This window comes from Phaseolus vulgaris, chromosome 7 (genome assembly GCF_000499845.2).
Source record: "Phaseolus vulgaris cultivar G19833 chromosome 7, P. vulgaris v2.0, whole genome shotgun sequence".
In the NCBI taxonomy this organism is placed as follows: Eukaryota; Viridiplantae; Streptophyta; class Magnoliopsida; order Fabales; family Fabaceae; genus Phaseolus; species Phaseolus vulgaris.
In genome coordinates, this window is record NC_023753.2 from 7,014,394 (window position 1) to 7,029,438 (window position 15,045).

The following is a 15,045-nucleotide window of genomic DNA, read 5'->3' on the forward strand; positions in this document are numbered from 1 at the left end:
CTTTTGGGGTTGGCACTGTAGGCGCAGACGGATGTTGGGTGCCACCCCCATTTGGATTTGTAGATGGGTGAGGGTGAGGGTAAGGGTGAGGGTGAGGGTGAGAAGAAAGTTGGCCAAAATGAGGGTCTTCTCATAAGTGAAGAGAAAGGAGAGGGTGAGGGAGTGAGTGCCACGTAGGATAAGAGAAAAGTCATGTGTGCCCTTCACTTGAAGGTATCTGGCCATGCATGAGGAAGTATTTTGTTTGAAGCTTTTCAGCAAAAGCATGCATGCACATCAGCAACAAACACATGAGACATCTCACAAAACAGAGACAATTCACTTGTTCACAAAGCTTCTGTGAATTTAGTTTCGTTACGTCTGCCATAATCGATTATGTGGAAAAAAATTTGGTGGGATAATCGATTATGGTGTTTTTTGCACTTGAAACATAATCGATTATGTGTGGATAATCGATTATGCTCACGACATATTATCTGTAAAAAAAATTGGTGGAATAATCGATTATGGTGTTTTTTGCACTTGAAGCATAATCGATTATGTGTGGTATATGGATAATCGATTATGTGGTAATTTACACAGAGGTGATAATCGATTATGTTTCTTAATTTTCCAGATTTTTGGATTTCTATTTTTTGAACTAATTTTTGAATGATTTTTTGGACAATTTTATTTTGAATGAAATTTGTTTTAATTATTTTTAAAGTATTTGTTAATTAGTTTATAATTTTAGATGTGAATGTTTAGGAAAATTGATTATCTAAAATTGTATATTATTAATGTAAAAATTTCATGAAATTTGAATATGTTATTTTTGTGATATGAATTGAATTCAATTTATTATAGATTGAAATTAGAGATCTATTATTTTAAAATGCTTTTATTAAAAAGATTATAAAAATTATTGCAGTAATTTAAAAACGGAAAAATTAAATATACAAAAGATTTTTTTAAGATTTAACAATGTTAATAAACAAATATTGTATTAATAAAAAAAAACAGAAAAAGATTACATAATAAATTAGAATTTGTAATATTATGTGTACATAGTTACTATTTTATGAACATTTAATTCTTTATAAAAAAAATATATTTATTTATTTGATGATTATTTTTACTTAATGGAAATAGAAATTTTGAATGCTATATTTTATGTTTTTGGATATTTTACGTACACATACCATAAAATACATATAATTTATTTGTCATAGTTTACATAAAAATTATTTATTTGAAAATTATTATTTTTATAGAATGGAAATACAAATTTTGATTAACTTAAATAATGTAATAGAAATTAAATAATATAATACTAATTAATTTAATTAACTTAAATTTCCTTTAAACTAATTAATATTTTATTTTCTTATTTATTTATATATAAGGGTAATTTTGTAATCTTACCATTTATACTATTCAAAATATATTAAAATACTCTCACAACTATCATATTATTCACACTTTCCAATAAACTTTCTTTACACATCCCTCAATCCAAACACCCTCAACTTTCTTCACACTTTCTTCACACTTCCACTCACTCACACCCTCAACTTTCCACTCACTTACAACCCCTAATCCAAACAAAGTCTAGGAAACAAAACTTTTGACTTAGGCTTCCTTTTTTTCTGGAAGCAGAAAGGAGCTGATTTACTGTTTGTAGGTAAAACACGAAAAACAAAATATTAAATAATATAAAACACAAAAAAAATGAAAAGAAAAACGAAATATTAAATAATATAAAACACAAAAAAAAGGAAAAAAATTTCTGTTTAAAACTTTCTTCACCTGGAGAGAATTGCAACGAAAGTTACTTTATAGTTTAGGTTAGTTTTTTTATTTTAAACTAAAATTATTATTATTTTTATTTAAAATAAGATTATAATTCAAATATAAACATATAATTAAAACTGTAAAAAAATATTTATTATAAAATAACATAATTAATTATTTATAAGAATAAATATAAATAATAGTAATAAATATATATTTTTAAATAAAAATATATATAATAATTATATTAATTATAAAAAATAAAGATAAAAATAATAAAGTTATTTAATTTATAAATAAATCAATCCAATTAATTTTTAATAATTTTTTAATATAAAAATAAATTTGTAAATTTATAATTTTATCAATTAAAAAATATAATTTCAATCACATCTATCTCTTCACTCACAAACTTTCATAAACTTTCTCTACACTTTCTACTCTATTTACCTTAATCCAAACAACCTCACTTTCTTCACACTTTTCCTTCAAATCATCTCAAATCGACTTCCTCATTTCCACTCTCTAATCCAAACAAAACCTTAGGAAAGAAAAAGCAAACCAACCATTTGCGTAGACTTGACTTGGTCCTGCTTCTCTCACGAGTCACAACCATCCACTGTATAAATACTCCTCAAACTTATCTTCATATCACAACAATTTTCAAATTGAAAAACCAACTCTTTCTTATTCACATATCTTTTCAATTCCCTTTCCCTTTCGCATTTTTCACCGACAGTTCTGCTTTTGTCTCAGCTCTCACAAACTTCAATAACAATGAAGGTCAGTGTTTTAATTTCAGCTCATAATTATTTTCAGATATTCACACTTTGATACTCGTAATTCAGTCTGTGTTTTGCTTTGATTGTTTATGATCTAAATCAACTTTCAAAGTTAGTGTGTTGAGTAGTCCTAACAACTGTTTGATTTTTGCTGTAACAGAAAGTTGTGTTGAAGGTGGATGTACATGAAGACAAAATCAAGCAGAAAGCTATGAAGGCTGTCTCTGGCATTTCAGGTATTCAATTAAATTTCAATTACTGAACTTCCTCATCTCTTTATCTTCTCTTCTTTCAATGCTCTAATGAAAAATGAAAAGATAAAGGGGAAAAACAATAAAAGAAAATATTGTAGTACAGCAGAGCTGCTATTCTTTCACTCAATTCAGTGAATTAGCTTGACTGAAACTGGATTTGTTTCAAAAAATAAAGTCCAAAGAATATAGTATGAATGATTCATTGATATTTGGTGATATACTAAAATTGTGATTGAAATACTGTTGTAGGTGTGGAGTCAGTTTCGGTGGACATGAAAGACAAGAAATTGACCTTAACAGGGGACATTGATCCAGTACAAGTAGTTGCCAAGCTAAGGAAGTTTTGTCATACAGAAATAGTTTCTGTTGGACCGGCAAAAGAGGAAAAGAAGGAAGAACCTAAAAAGGATGATAAAAAGAAGGAAGATGTGAAGAAAGATTCTGCAAAAGAAATAGTTGCAGATCCACTCAAGTTCCATCAAGCCTATGCCTATTATTATCAGATGAAACCACAGTACAATCCATATTACAGTGCTATAAGTGTGGAAGAGGATCCTAATGGCTGTGTCATTGTCTAATTTTATATTATTATAACTAAGTTGGATTTAAAAAATGAATAAAAAGAAAAATATTGTATTTATTTTTTCCTTGTTTCTTCTAATGACTTAAACTTAGGGATAGCTGGCCAAGCCTGTGAGGGTATTATGATGTACGGGATTAGATTTTGTTACGTGAAACTTCTGCAGAATCTTGATATCTTATTTATATGTAAGAACCAGAAAAAAATTGGCAATTCAGTAAATTTGAGTGTATTTTCAATATAAGTGTGTATCATTCAATATTAACAATTGTGTTAATGTGTTTCGGTTTACGTAATTAGAGGACAACATAATTTCAAAATTATCCTAATAAAAGTTTCACACATCTCAATGACATGGTTTTAAAGTCCAAAATTCCAAAATCAACAATGAACATAAAACATTTATTTAACAGAGACATCCATGTGCCTCTAATTGAAATTCTTAAAATCGACCATATTTTCAAATTTATAATAAAATGGAGTTATCAAGCACCAAACTCAATTACGTAGATTCAGCATTGGTTAAGAAACCCTTCGTTCTGATCCAAGAGAAACCTTTGCCAAAAAAAATGCATAAAGTGGAGAATCAGCAAATGCAAGCTTTCACTGTCACCAAAGAAGAGAGAAATTCGAATTTGAGTTTTGTCGTGACACAACATTAATAAAGAGGATGAAGTGAACAATGTAAAACGGATTTTTTTACATTTGATACCTTAAATCTAATAAAAAAGTTAAACTTGATTTAAAAAATGTTACGGCGCATTATTTTCACTAGTGATGATTGATTTTACATAAATTTTGTGTGATTATAATATTATATTAATTTAAGATTTAAGACAACCACATTATTATTATTATTATTATTATTATTATTATTATTATTATTATTATTACAGAAATGTGGAACTGAATCTAATAGCACATGATTCTTGGTGCTATTGTCACTGTGGAGTAGTTCAGTATCGGCTTTTCTTTCTTGGATAAATTATTTGGATGGAATATTCTTATACTGGGTTTTAGAAATAATTAACTCCTTCTCCTCTCAGCTTCTCAGTCTTTTATTTTTACTGTTGACTTGGGTTTTCGATTATTGGATTAGCTAGCTCGGACTCTATTATATGGGTTTTAACTTGTTCTCGACTATTGGAAGCGGACCATCACTCAACTATTGGATATGGTCAAGTTCTCGGCTTCTAGATCCAGGATCACTCAAATGTGGGTGTGTGTATCTGCAATGATGGTAAAGTGAGAACCAGTTTGTTTGATTATCATATAAAAACACTCTACCTACCTATTAAACATATTACCTATTTATAGTGGTTGTTGTTGAGCTTTAACTTAATTGAACTTTTACTTTTCACACCTTTCGGCTATTAAGTATAATTTTAGAGTTTTGAATCTATTTATTAGACTGTGATTGAATGTTATTTTATTCTATTATTTATTTATATTATTTTAACTTTTAATATTCTGTTTTTCGATTTCTTGGCGTAATTAATACAATACTAAATGAAAACACTTTATTTTAAAAACAAGTTAAAATGTGAATCATATTTATAGAGATTGAAAAATATTTCATTATTTGTAAATAAAAAATATGGTTTGAATCGAACCTGTTTGGTAGCTTTAAAATACAAAATGAAGAAAATTTGAATGTGGGGCTAACGCGGAGAGGAACGTGGTAGGGAACGTTGGCGTCGTCATCGACAACTTTCATCTATAGTCAACATAAGGAATCTTCCAGGATCCAAACTCGAACTAATATTATCCCTTCTTTTCTTTTCCTTCAAATTATTCGGCTTCACTTCACTCTCTCTGTCGCCGCCATAAACTACTATAAATCTTCCTCAACCTTATCTTCATTTCACAACTTCAAATTTCAAAACCATCTTTTCCTCATCCACCTATCTTCTCCTTCACTCTCTACCAATTTGCACTAACACTCCCTCTTCTATCTTCACTCTCACAAACTTCAATAACAATGAAGGTTAGTGTTCCAATTTCACCTCTTAATTCTTCTTAGATATTCACACTTCATACTCCAAGTTCAGTCTCTGTTTTGTTTTGATCGTTTATGGTCTAAATCAACTTCCAAACTTAGAGTGTTGAGTAGTCCTAACAACTGTTTGATTTTTGCTGTAACAGAAAGTTGTGTTGAAGGTGGATGTACATGAAGACAAAATCAAGCAGAAAGCTATGAAGGCTGTCTCTGGCATTTCAGGTATTCAATTAAATTTCAATTACTGAACTTCCTCATCTCTTTATCTTCTCTTCTTTCAATGCTCTAATGAAAAATGAAAAGATAAAGGGGAAAAACAATAAAAGAAAATATTGTAATACAGCAGAGCTGCTATTCTTTCACTCAATTCAGTGAATTAGCTTGACTGAAACTGGTTTTTGTTTCAAAAAATAAAGTCCAAAGAATATAGTATGAATGATTCATTGATATTTGGTGATATACTAAAATTGTGATTGAAATACTGTTGTAGGTGTGGAGTCAGTTTCGGTGGACATGAAAGACAAGAAATTGACCTTAACAGGGGACATTGATCCTGTACAAGTAGTTGCCAAGCTAAGGAAGTTTTGTCACACAGAAATAGTTTCTGTTGGACCGGCAAAAGAGGAAAAGAAGGAAGAACCTAAAAAGGATGATAAAAAGAAGGAAGATGTGAAGAAAGATTCTGCAAAAGAAATGGTTGTAGATCCACTCAAGTTCCATGAAGCATATCCATATTATTATCAGATGAAACCACAATACAATCCATATTACAGTGCCGTAAGTGTGGAAGAGGATCCTAATGGCTGTGTCATTGTCTAATTTTATTATAAATAAGTTGGATTTAAAAAGTGAATACAAAAGAAAAATATTGTATTTATCTTTTTCCTGTTTCTTCTAATGAGGGATAGCTGACCAAGTCAATGAAGGTATCATGATGTAAATGATTAAATTTTGTTGGTTTCATACAAAAAGCTTCTGCAGAATCTTGATATCTTATTTATGTGTATAAACTAAGAAAAAATCGAAATTCAGTAAATTTGAGGGGTATTTTCATTATAATTGTGTTTCTTTTAATATTAACAGTTATGTTAATGTTTTTCGTTTTAGGTAACAGTTTCACACATGTCATTGACATGGTCTTAAGATTCAACTATTAATTACATGCATGAGATAAATTGATCCACACATTAAAATATCAGTTACCAAATAAAGTATCAAATGCAGTGTGATACTTTTCCTTTGAAACAAACAAAAACAAACAAAAGAATGGAGTTTAATATTTTATTTCCAAATATTTGTTTTTAATTCAACCAAAAAAGCATAGCGTTAGCCTCTCTTTGTATTTAGGAAGATACTCTTTACGCACATTAAAATGGCAAGAAATTTTGTGTTTGATTCCACTTATTTGGAATGAAAAAAAAGCGGGAAATGGGAAAAAACGTTCCCTTCTGAAATGTCCAGAAAGAATAAGAAAGACCGGTCACTTTTTTTAATTACAATTTTATCCTCCTCTACAACTGTCCAAATATATAATATAATATAAATAAAATAGTATTAAGTATTAAATAAATTTATATTATTAAAATATTTAATAATATTATTAATATAAATAAAATAATTATTTATAATAAAAAATAAATTTATATAATAATATTATAATTTAATAAAATATAAATATAAAATAATAGTATTTGTTATATCTAGATATATTATGGATTAATTTTGTTTTAATATATTAAAATTTATTGTGTTTCTATTTTGTATGATTTTTACGATTATAAATATTACAATTTTTTTATTTAAAAAGAAAAATTAACTAAAATCTATACAAAATTATATTTTATTTTATTTTTTAATTAGTAAAATAAGGGTAAATTTGTAAATATATATTTTTAACATTTTAAAAAAATTAAAAAATCTTTCAAATCTATCATATCACTCACAAACTCCAATAAACTTTTCCTACAAATCCATTGTGTGTGATAGAGTGTGGCATTCTGTGGAGGAATCCAATGAATCCTTAAAGACATTTTAGTGCATGAAAGGTTGTAACTTTAAGTATATATATATATATATATATATATATATATATATATATATATATAAATATGAAAACTTAGCACACGCTAATTTAAAAATTGTGTGACACTCACATGGACTAAGTCTTCGCTTCTTTAAAAATGTGTGACACTCACGTAGATTAAGTTCACGCTTTTTTAAAAATGTGTGGACACCTCTCGAAGGCTAAGCCCATACTCCTTTAAATAAATATCATTTTGTGTGAACAACACCTAGGTCAAACCCACGCTAGTTTAAAAATTGCGTCACCTCCTTGTAGGTTTCACCTACGCAGAAAAAACACCAATGCGCGTCGCCCTCACCGCAATATTTTTAGGTCGAGCACATTAGCTTAGAAATTTCCATTAACGTTAAGCCCACAATAGTTACAGTATTGCGTCCGTTTTTTATGGTTAATGCCTCTTTTTGGCCCATCCTAATAAACATATTTTGTGTAGTAGCATGAAAAGTTGTAACTTTATAATATTTTATTTATATATATATATATACACTAATGTTCGTTAAGATTAATTATAATCTTAAATATGATAATGATAATCATTTATAACATTTTCAGAACTTATCTAATGTAACTTACATAAACTATTACATATATATTAAAAAGTGTAGTTTCTTATCTATATGAGGTGACATTATTATTATAAGCAACAATTTATTTTATTTTAATAAATAATTTTTTAATAGTGTGAAGTTTTTCTATACCATTTTTTGAACCAATTGTTAAATTATTTCATACTTCTATCGGTTTCTTTTCATTTGTCCTTTGATATTTTTTAAATATAATTAATATAATAGAAATTGATTAATATTATCTTAATTATAAATGAAATAGGAAGGATGGATAGTAAAAAAGAAATAAAGTAGAAAGATAAATTATTTGGATGGATTGAAATAAATACGAAAAAGTAAAAAAAAAATCCGTTTAGGTGGAAAGAAAAATAATAAAATTATATAACAAAAGAAACATTAAAGTAATAACTAACACAATAAAAGAGTTGAATTATTTATTAATGGTTGGGCAATAAGTTTAATGGAATGAACAAAATCAAGCAAGCATGATACTTTATTCTATTATTTAAATAAGTAAATTTTAAGTTTTACATTATATTAACACATGTTTAATACATATTTGTATTCATACATTATATCTAGTATTAAAATATTATATGATAAATTCATAGAGTTAAAAAATTAAAGAAAATTCTTATAAAAATAAGATATTATAAATGAGATGAACAAACTCACTCAACTTTATTTTTTCCATACAAACCAAAATCAATACTTCATTTAGATTCATTTGCACCTCTATTTAATAATAAAAAATTAAAATAATTTTTATTATAAGTTGAAATCTATTAAAAATTACAAAATTTTATAAAGTCCCGTTCGATATTTAATAAATTCCAGTAACTCATAACGAGACATCGTAAGTGGGGAAGTATTATACTGAGAATCATCAAACTCTTAGTTGACTTTCTCTCTCTCTTTTCTCTCTTTGTGTTGATTTTTTTCTTTAAATATCTTCAACTAGAGCTCCAGTGAGTGAACTCATGTACTTTCAAACAAAATCATCTTGCTTGTAGCTTCTTCACACCAACACTCTTCTTTGCTTTTCCTTAGCAACCTTCAACGCTGCGTCAATGAATGTGAGAATTTGTAAACTTTTATCTACTTTTCACCAACTATTATCTTTATCTTCATCAGCTAGTTTCATAATGTTTTCATTCTTGCAACTTGTTATAAGGGTTCAAAGTGACCAAGTCATAACAGTTTTCTGTGTTTTTACTCTATCACAGAAAGTTGTGCTAAAGGTGGAACTACCGGATGACAAAATTAAGAAAAAAGCCATGAAGGCAGTCTCCAAAATTTCAGGTGAATTTCAATTTCAATCTCTTGTAAGTACTCACCCAAACAAGGAAAGAAAGAGAGAGAAAAACATGTGTAGGTTACATAACATGGCCAGAACCAAACTTTGTTTTATGTAATGATTTGAAGGTGATTGTTATTATGGCAGGAGTTGAATCCGTGTCATTGGAAATGAAGGAGCAGAAATTAACCTTAATTGGAGACATGGACGCTGTGGTTGTGGTGGAGAAGCTGAGGAAGGTGTGTTACACCGAGATAATCTCTTATGGAGCAGCGAAGGTAGAGAACAAGGAAAAGAAAAAAGAGGAGAAGAACCAGCCAGAGAAGAAGAATAACGATCAAACTCAGAATATTGCTGATATTTTGAAGACCTACGAAAACTACCATAATCATTATCATTACACAAGTTATGTGGAAGAGAATCCTAATGCGTGTGTCATTTGCTAAGTTCATTTCAGATCACGCCAACTCAACAGAAAATAAGTGTACAAAAGTACATGGTTGTTCGAAGTTGCAGTGGTGCATTTGAATATCAGCTTCATTTCTCCCTCTTATTTTGCTGTTGATAATATCTTTGAGAAGAAGAGATCCAGTTATAATGGCGTAATTCTCATTAATTATTACAATATAAATAATTTTATATCTATTTTATTGTTCATGATAAATTTTCTTAAACTGAAGAAAAATAAGAAAGTATTAATCGAATAATTATAAATCTAAACTCATGATATATAGCGTCTTCAACTGGAAAATAAATATAGCGTATAATGCTGTTTACTAGTATACATGAATAACTAAATATCTAAATGTAAACGAACAAATGTAATAAATAACAGTACCCTCCACCTTTTTTCCTAAAGATAATTAAACATAAAAAGATAAATTCCAATAAAATTAAAATTATAGTGAACATTCTACTCTGAGTGTGAGTATTTTGTTCAAAATATTTAACTTAAATTTGAAATAGTTAATATTATAACTGCAATATATAAAATTAATTTAAATAAATAACTATAAGTAACGATATTTAAGAGAAGTAATATTTTAATTTAAATAAAATTGAAAAGTGCTATATACACATTGTTATTGCAGCTCCCACCACCCCGTTATAGCACCTAACGTTCACTGTTGCAACACCCACCGCACCGCCACAACCACCACTTGTACCACCGCAACATCCCACCATTGTCGCAACCTCCTACTCTTATTATGTCAGATCGCGTAACTATTTTTGTTCAGCAACCATACTATTACTATTGTTGAAGATTTCACGATTAAATATTGAGACATTTTATTCTATATAACTAAGTGTTAATCTTTATTTTATAAAATTAAATTAAATTTAAAATTCACTTTTTAATAATAATATTCTTAACGTCCATTTTCCATTTAATTGAATTATGAAACCAGTATGTATCTTATCCCTCTCCACCATCATAATTAATAGTTAAGATGCATTACATTTTGCCGACCGGTACGTAATTCATATTTATACTGTGTGAGAGATTTTTTTCATCAATTAATATAAAAAGTTTTTCTTTTAATTTTTTTTCTTACTTATTACGTTAAATACATACGATACTGATGTAAAAGAAAACTAATTTACATTGAATTCTTCTTACCAATGTAAAAAGAACTTTTTACATCACATAATTAATTAACATAGAATAAAATAACTCTTTACATCATATATCGGTTCTTAAAGTGACGTTCAACGTAAGATGTCTACTTCTTTATATGAGTTTTAAAATTATTATTACTACTTAAAATATTACCATAAGTAATCATTTATTAATTAAAAGATAACATAAGAAAATATACCATTAATTATACATATATTATTTTCTTTAATATTAGTAAAAATACATTCATGATTGCATGTGCGTCTGTTTGCCGCATTTTTTATTATATTTTCTTATAATTATATATCTATATATCTATATATATAATTTTTATTTTCTAAATGTTGTTTATTATATGAAAATAAAATAAAAACTAATTATTTTATTTACTATATGTTGTAATAAAAAGAATTATATAGAATCAAACCTTTTAAATGCTTATAATCTAATTGTCTTTAAAAGCGGTAACTTTTTTAAAATCTACATGGGAGTTTCTTTCCATTACCAATTAGTTTCTTTTTTTTTGTCTTTTCTTTTTTTCCACTATATTTTAATTTTTTTAAATCTGCATCCTTTATGAATTTTATATTATAATTTAAAAATATTACTAGAAGTAAAATAAAAAACAATTTATGTATACTAATGGAAAATTTTAGTATATATATATATATATATATTTATTGCTATAAATAAATAAATAAAATCATAAGTCACGATAGAGTTAGTCTCGTATTATATATTGTATTACTTAAAAATTTGACTTATCGTGATAGATAGTTGTTGAGACTTGATGAGGAAGGTAGGATTTTTAGGTTTTAAGAAAATGAATTTAAGTGTGAATGAGTTTTTGTGAGACTTGTTTGTGGGTGAGGGTTTTTGATTTGTACATGTGTGTTTGTGGACTTTTGGTAATCTTAGAAGATGTTTTGCTTGTATTGTCTTTTATCCTCTTTTGTTTAAAGATAGTATAAGGATCTTGATATGGTAGTTGATGTTTTCTTTTGATATGACATACCATTCACTTTCATTATTAAGGATTTGTTGGGTGGTTTGTAGAGCTTGAAAATTGTATATAGGTCAAGTGTTGAGCAGGTTAGTTATGGTCATTTTTGTATAAATGTTGGAATACCTTTTAAGTGTCTGTATAAGAGTTTGAACATTCTTAAAATGTCTCATTTTATTTATTATTTGTTGATAAAAAAAGTTAAAAATATAACATTGTCAACTAATTCAAAATATACCGATTTTAATGTAATTATTATAAAGCTTAAAAAAATACTAAAAAAAACATTTACATTATCGATATATATATATATATATATATATTATGATAATTAATTTACATAACTAGTATAATTCTTTTTATCGTAAACCAATTACAAAAAACTTTGAAAGTCACCTTAATTAACTTAATTAAGTATCATTTAGTTTCATTACTTCAAAAAATATTTCACATCAATTATTTATGAATATTTACATTTCGATCTCGTATAGATGTTACTTATAAAATAAGTTTGTTAGTTTTTACATTGGTTATTGAAATGATGCAAAATCAAGTAATATTAAATTGAGTATGACTATAACCAATATAGTACGTGTCTTGTAAATATAATGAAAAATTTGTTGAAGGACATATTATATTATTTGTTTTAAGCAACTGATATGATATAATGTCATTTTTTATTTATTATATCGATCGGTTTTAGTCAATAACTGCTGTAATATATGGTGTTATTTTATGAAATAGATTTTTATACATCTCAACTAATAATTGCAAATAATTTCAAGTAGTTACATGATATTGCGAAAAATTAAACTAACAAATACTAATATTATACTTAAAGAACAATATTTAAGTACATAAGTACATCGACATCAAAATTGTCAGAGACCAAATTATATGTAAATTAATTATAGCTTTCAATGAAAGCTAATTTAACTATATTAGAATACTTTGTCAAAATAATACATTATTCTACTGACAAAAAGTTACAAATTTTTAATATGTTAAAAATATCTTATTCATTGGTAACGAATTTCTTCAATTGAATTTATTTCGAAAGATTTATCATCGACAAAAAGTTATAGTAGACAATAAATATTAGTTCTTTTATAATAACGTGACAAATAAAAAATATGAGTCTTTTTTATAATATTTAAATGTTACAAATTTATTACTTGTTCTTCAGAATAAAAATATTAACACGAGTTATGAATTTACACGCAAAACTTTCTTGTTGTGAATTACACTAATATATAAAATTAAATCAAGTTAATAAAAATGAATATGTTATAGTTTCAATCTAAAAATATCAATAATTTATATTTAACGACGGAATTTCAGTATTATTGACAAATTTTGATCATGATATCAAATTTTTTTAGTTATGAATCAAGAAAGCAGTCCTAAATATATGATACCTCACTACAAGAAAATCATGAAATAGAAATCAAAATAATTAGTTGTAATAGTAATTAAATTAAAAATCATTTTAGAAACTAAATAAAAAATTGGTTTCTAAATTAATTTCTATTATTGTTAAATAGTTTCTAAATTGGTATTTAATTAGCAACCAAGGTTTTAACTACCAATTATTTAGTTTCTAAATTTGGTCTCTAAAACCTCGGTTGCTAATTACATACCAACTTAGAAACTATTTAACAATAATAGACATTAATTTAGAAAATATTTAACAATAATAGAAACTAATTTAGAAACCAATTTTTTATTTAGTTTCTAAAATGGTCTCTAATTTAGTTACTATTGCAACTAATTATTTTGGTCTCTAAATATTAGTTTCTATTTCATGATTTTTATAGTACTTTTTCGTTTTAAAAAATAAATTAATAGCGGAATTTTTAAAATATTATCTCACAATAGAAAAACTATAGAAACAATCCACCAATATAGTTCCTATTAGAGTAAGTGCCATTTTATTGTTAAAATAGAATTAATTAATTTTATTATTTTTCAAAAAAACTATATATATATATATATATATATATATTAAAGTTCTCTTCCATCTCATTTGGATTTCATTTCCTTCTCCCTATAGCCATCACTTTTTTTCTCCACCTTCTCTTCTGTCTTTTTTTTCTCGTTTATCATTTACTCAAAACTCTCCTCAAAATGCAGATAAAATTTATCATTACTCGTAAATTTTAGTCATAAGACAGAGTTATATTTAAAATGTTTTGGATCTTCACTAACAGCTCTCTCTACATATCCTTTCTCTTTAAAAAAAGTTGACCAATTCAAAAAGTTTATTAATTAATCTCACAATATTATCAATCAATCCTACATCGTTAATCAATCTAGGGGAATTGATCAATACTAGAATTATGTCTACTCTTGTAAGAGTTGATTTATTTGAATTAATAATTTTACAGCAAATAATATATTTTACGAATAAATATAACTAGGAAAATTATGTGTCTGCATTTTTATGAAAAGAATAATTATTTTCCTAATTTGTCTATGCAAATAATTATCTTCTAATTTCATTTCTGACTGTAACAGATAGATCACGAGTGATTTCAAGCTTGACGTACAAAGACTAACATGCATATCCTTCATCTGAATATTCTACTTCCAGTCGTTGAGTTATTTTATCTCAACTTTCTTTAAATAAAATAAAATCTAACACAGTGGTTGCATAATGAAATCTTAACAACATTTCATGTAATTTAAAATCTTAAACTCACTTTAGGATTTAATTAATCATAGGTGCAAGTTGTATGATACAGTTGGTCAATATCGGCACCTTCTTCAGTACGCAGTGATCAAAGGAAGATCACATGCATGTATGTAAACAATGAGTGTTTATTTATTACATGTGAAAGCAAACTCATATGAGGACAAAGAGAGATCTTAGTTTATTTCATGCATAAGAATTGCACTTTTTTAAGCATAGTTTTAGATTGTTCATTTACCATATCTTTGCTTATTTATTGACTCTCCTTCAATAATGTTGAAGACAAGGGTCAGATTAATTGGATCTGTCTAGGTTAAATGCATGATTTATTTAAATGGTCCAATTGAAAAGATTCCTATTAAGTAATGTTAAGCTGGTATAATGAGATGTTGAAG

General features: G+C 26.6%; 3 protein-coding genes across 3 annotated transcripts; all 3 read left to right on the forward strand.

Moving 5' to 3' along the window:
- The first annotated feature begins 2,425 nt into the window (after positions 1–2,425).
- Positions 2,426–3,633, forward strand: LOC137829529 (heavy metal-associated isoprenylated plant protein 39-like). Its single transcript, XM_068636350.1, has 3 exons — positions 2,426–2,556; positions 2,716–2,791; positions 3,059–3,633. Exons 1-3 carry the CDS (start codon positions 2,551–2,553, stop codon positions 3,385–3,387), a joined length of 411 nt encoding a protein of 136 aa, XP_068492451.1. The 5' UTR covers positions 2,426–2,550; the 3' UTR covers positions 3,388–3,633.
- Positions 3,634–5,182: 1,549 nt separating this feature from the next.
- On the forward strand, positions 5,183–6,447 carry LOC137829531 (heavy metal-associated isoprenylated plant protein 39-like). The gene is made up of 3 exons (XM_068636351.1): positions 5,183–5,376; positions 5,535–5,610; positions 5,879–6,447. The coding sequence occupies exons 1-3, from the start codon at positions 5,371–5,373 to the stop codon at positions 6,205–6,207; spliced, it is 411 nt and encodes a 136-aa protein (XP_068492452.1). The 5' UTR covers positions 5,183–5,370; the 3' UTR covers positions 6,208–6,447.
- A 2,541-nt stretch (positions 6,448–8,988) lies between these two features.
- LOC137829532 (heavy metal-associated isoprenylated plant protein 39-like) lies at positions 8,989–9,887 on the forward strand. The gene is made up of 3 exons (XM_068636352.1): positions 8,989–9,113; positions 9,264–9,339; positions 9,482–9,887. The coding sequence occupies exons 1-3, from the start codon at positions 9,108–9,110 to the stop codon at positions 9,778–9,780; spliced, it is 381 nt and encodes a 126-aa protein (XP_068492453.1). The 5' UTR covers positions 8,989–9,107; the 3' UTR covers positions 9,781–9,887.
- The last annotated feature ends 5,158 nt before the right edge of the window (positions 9,888–15,045 follow it).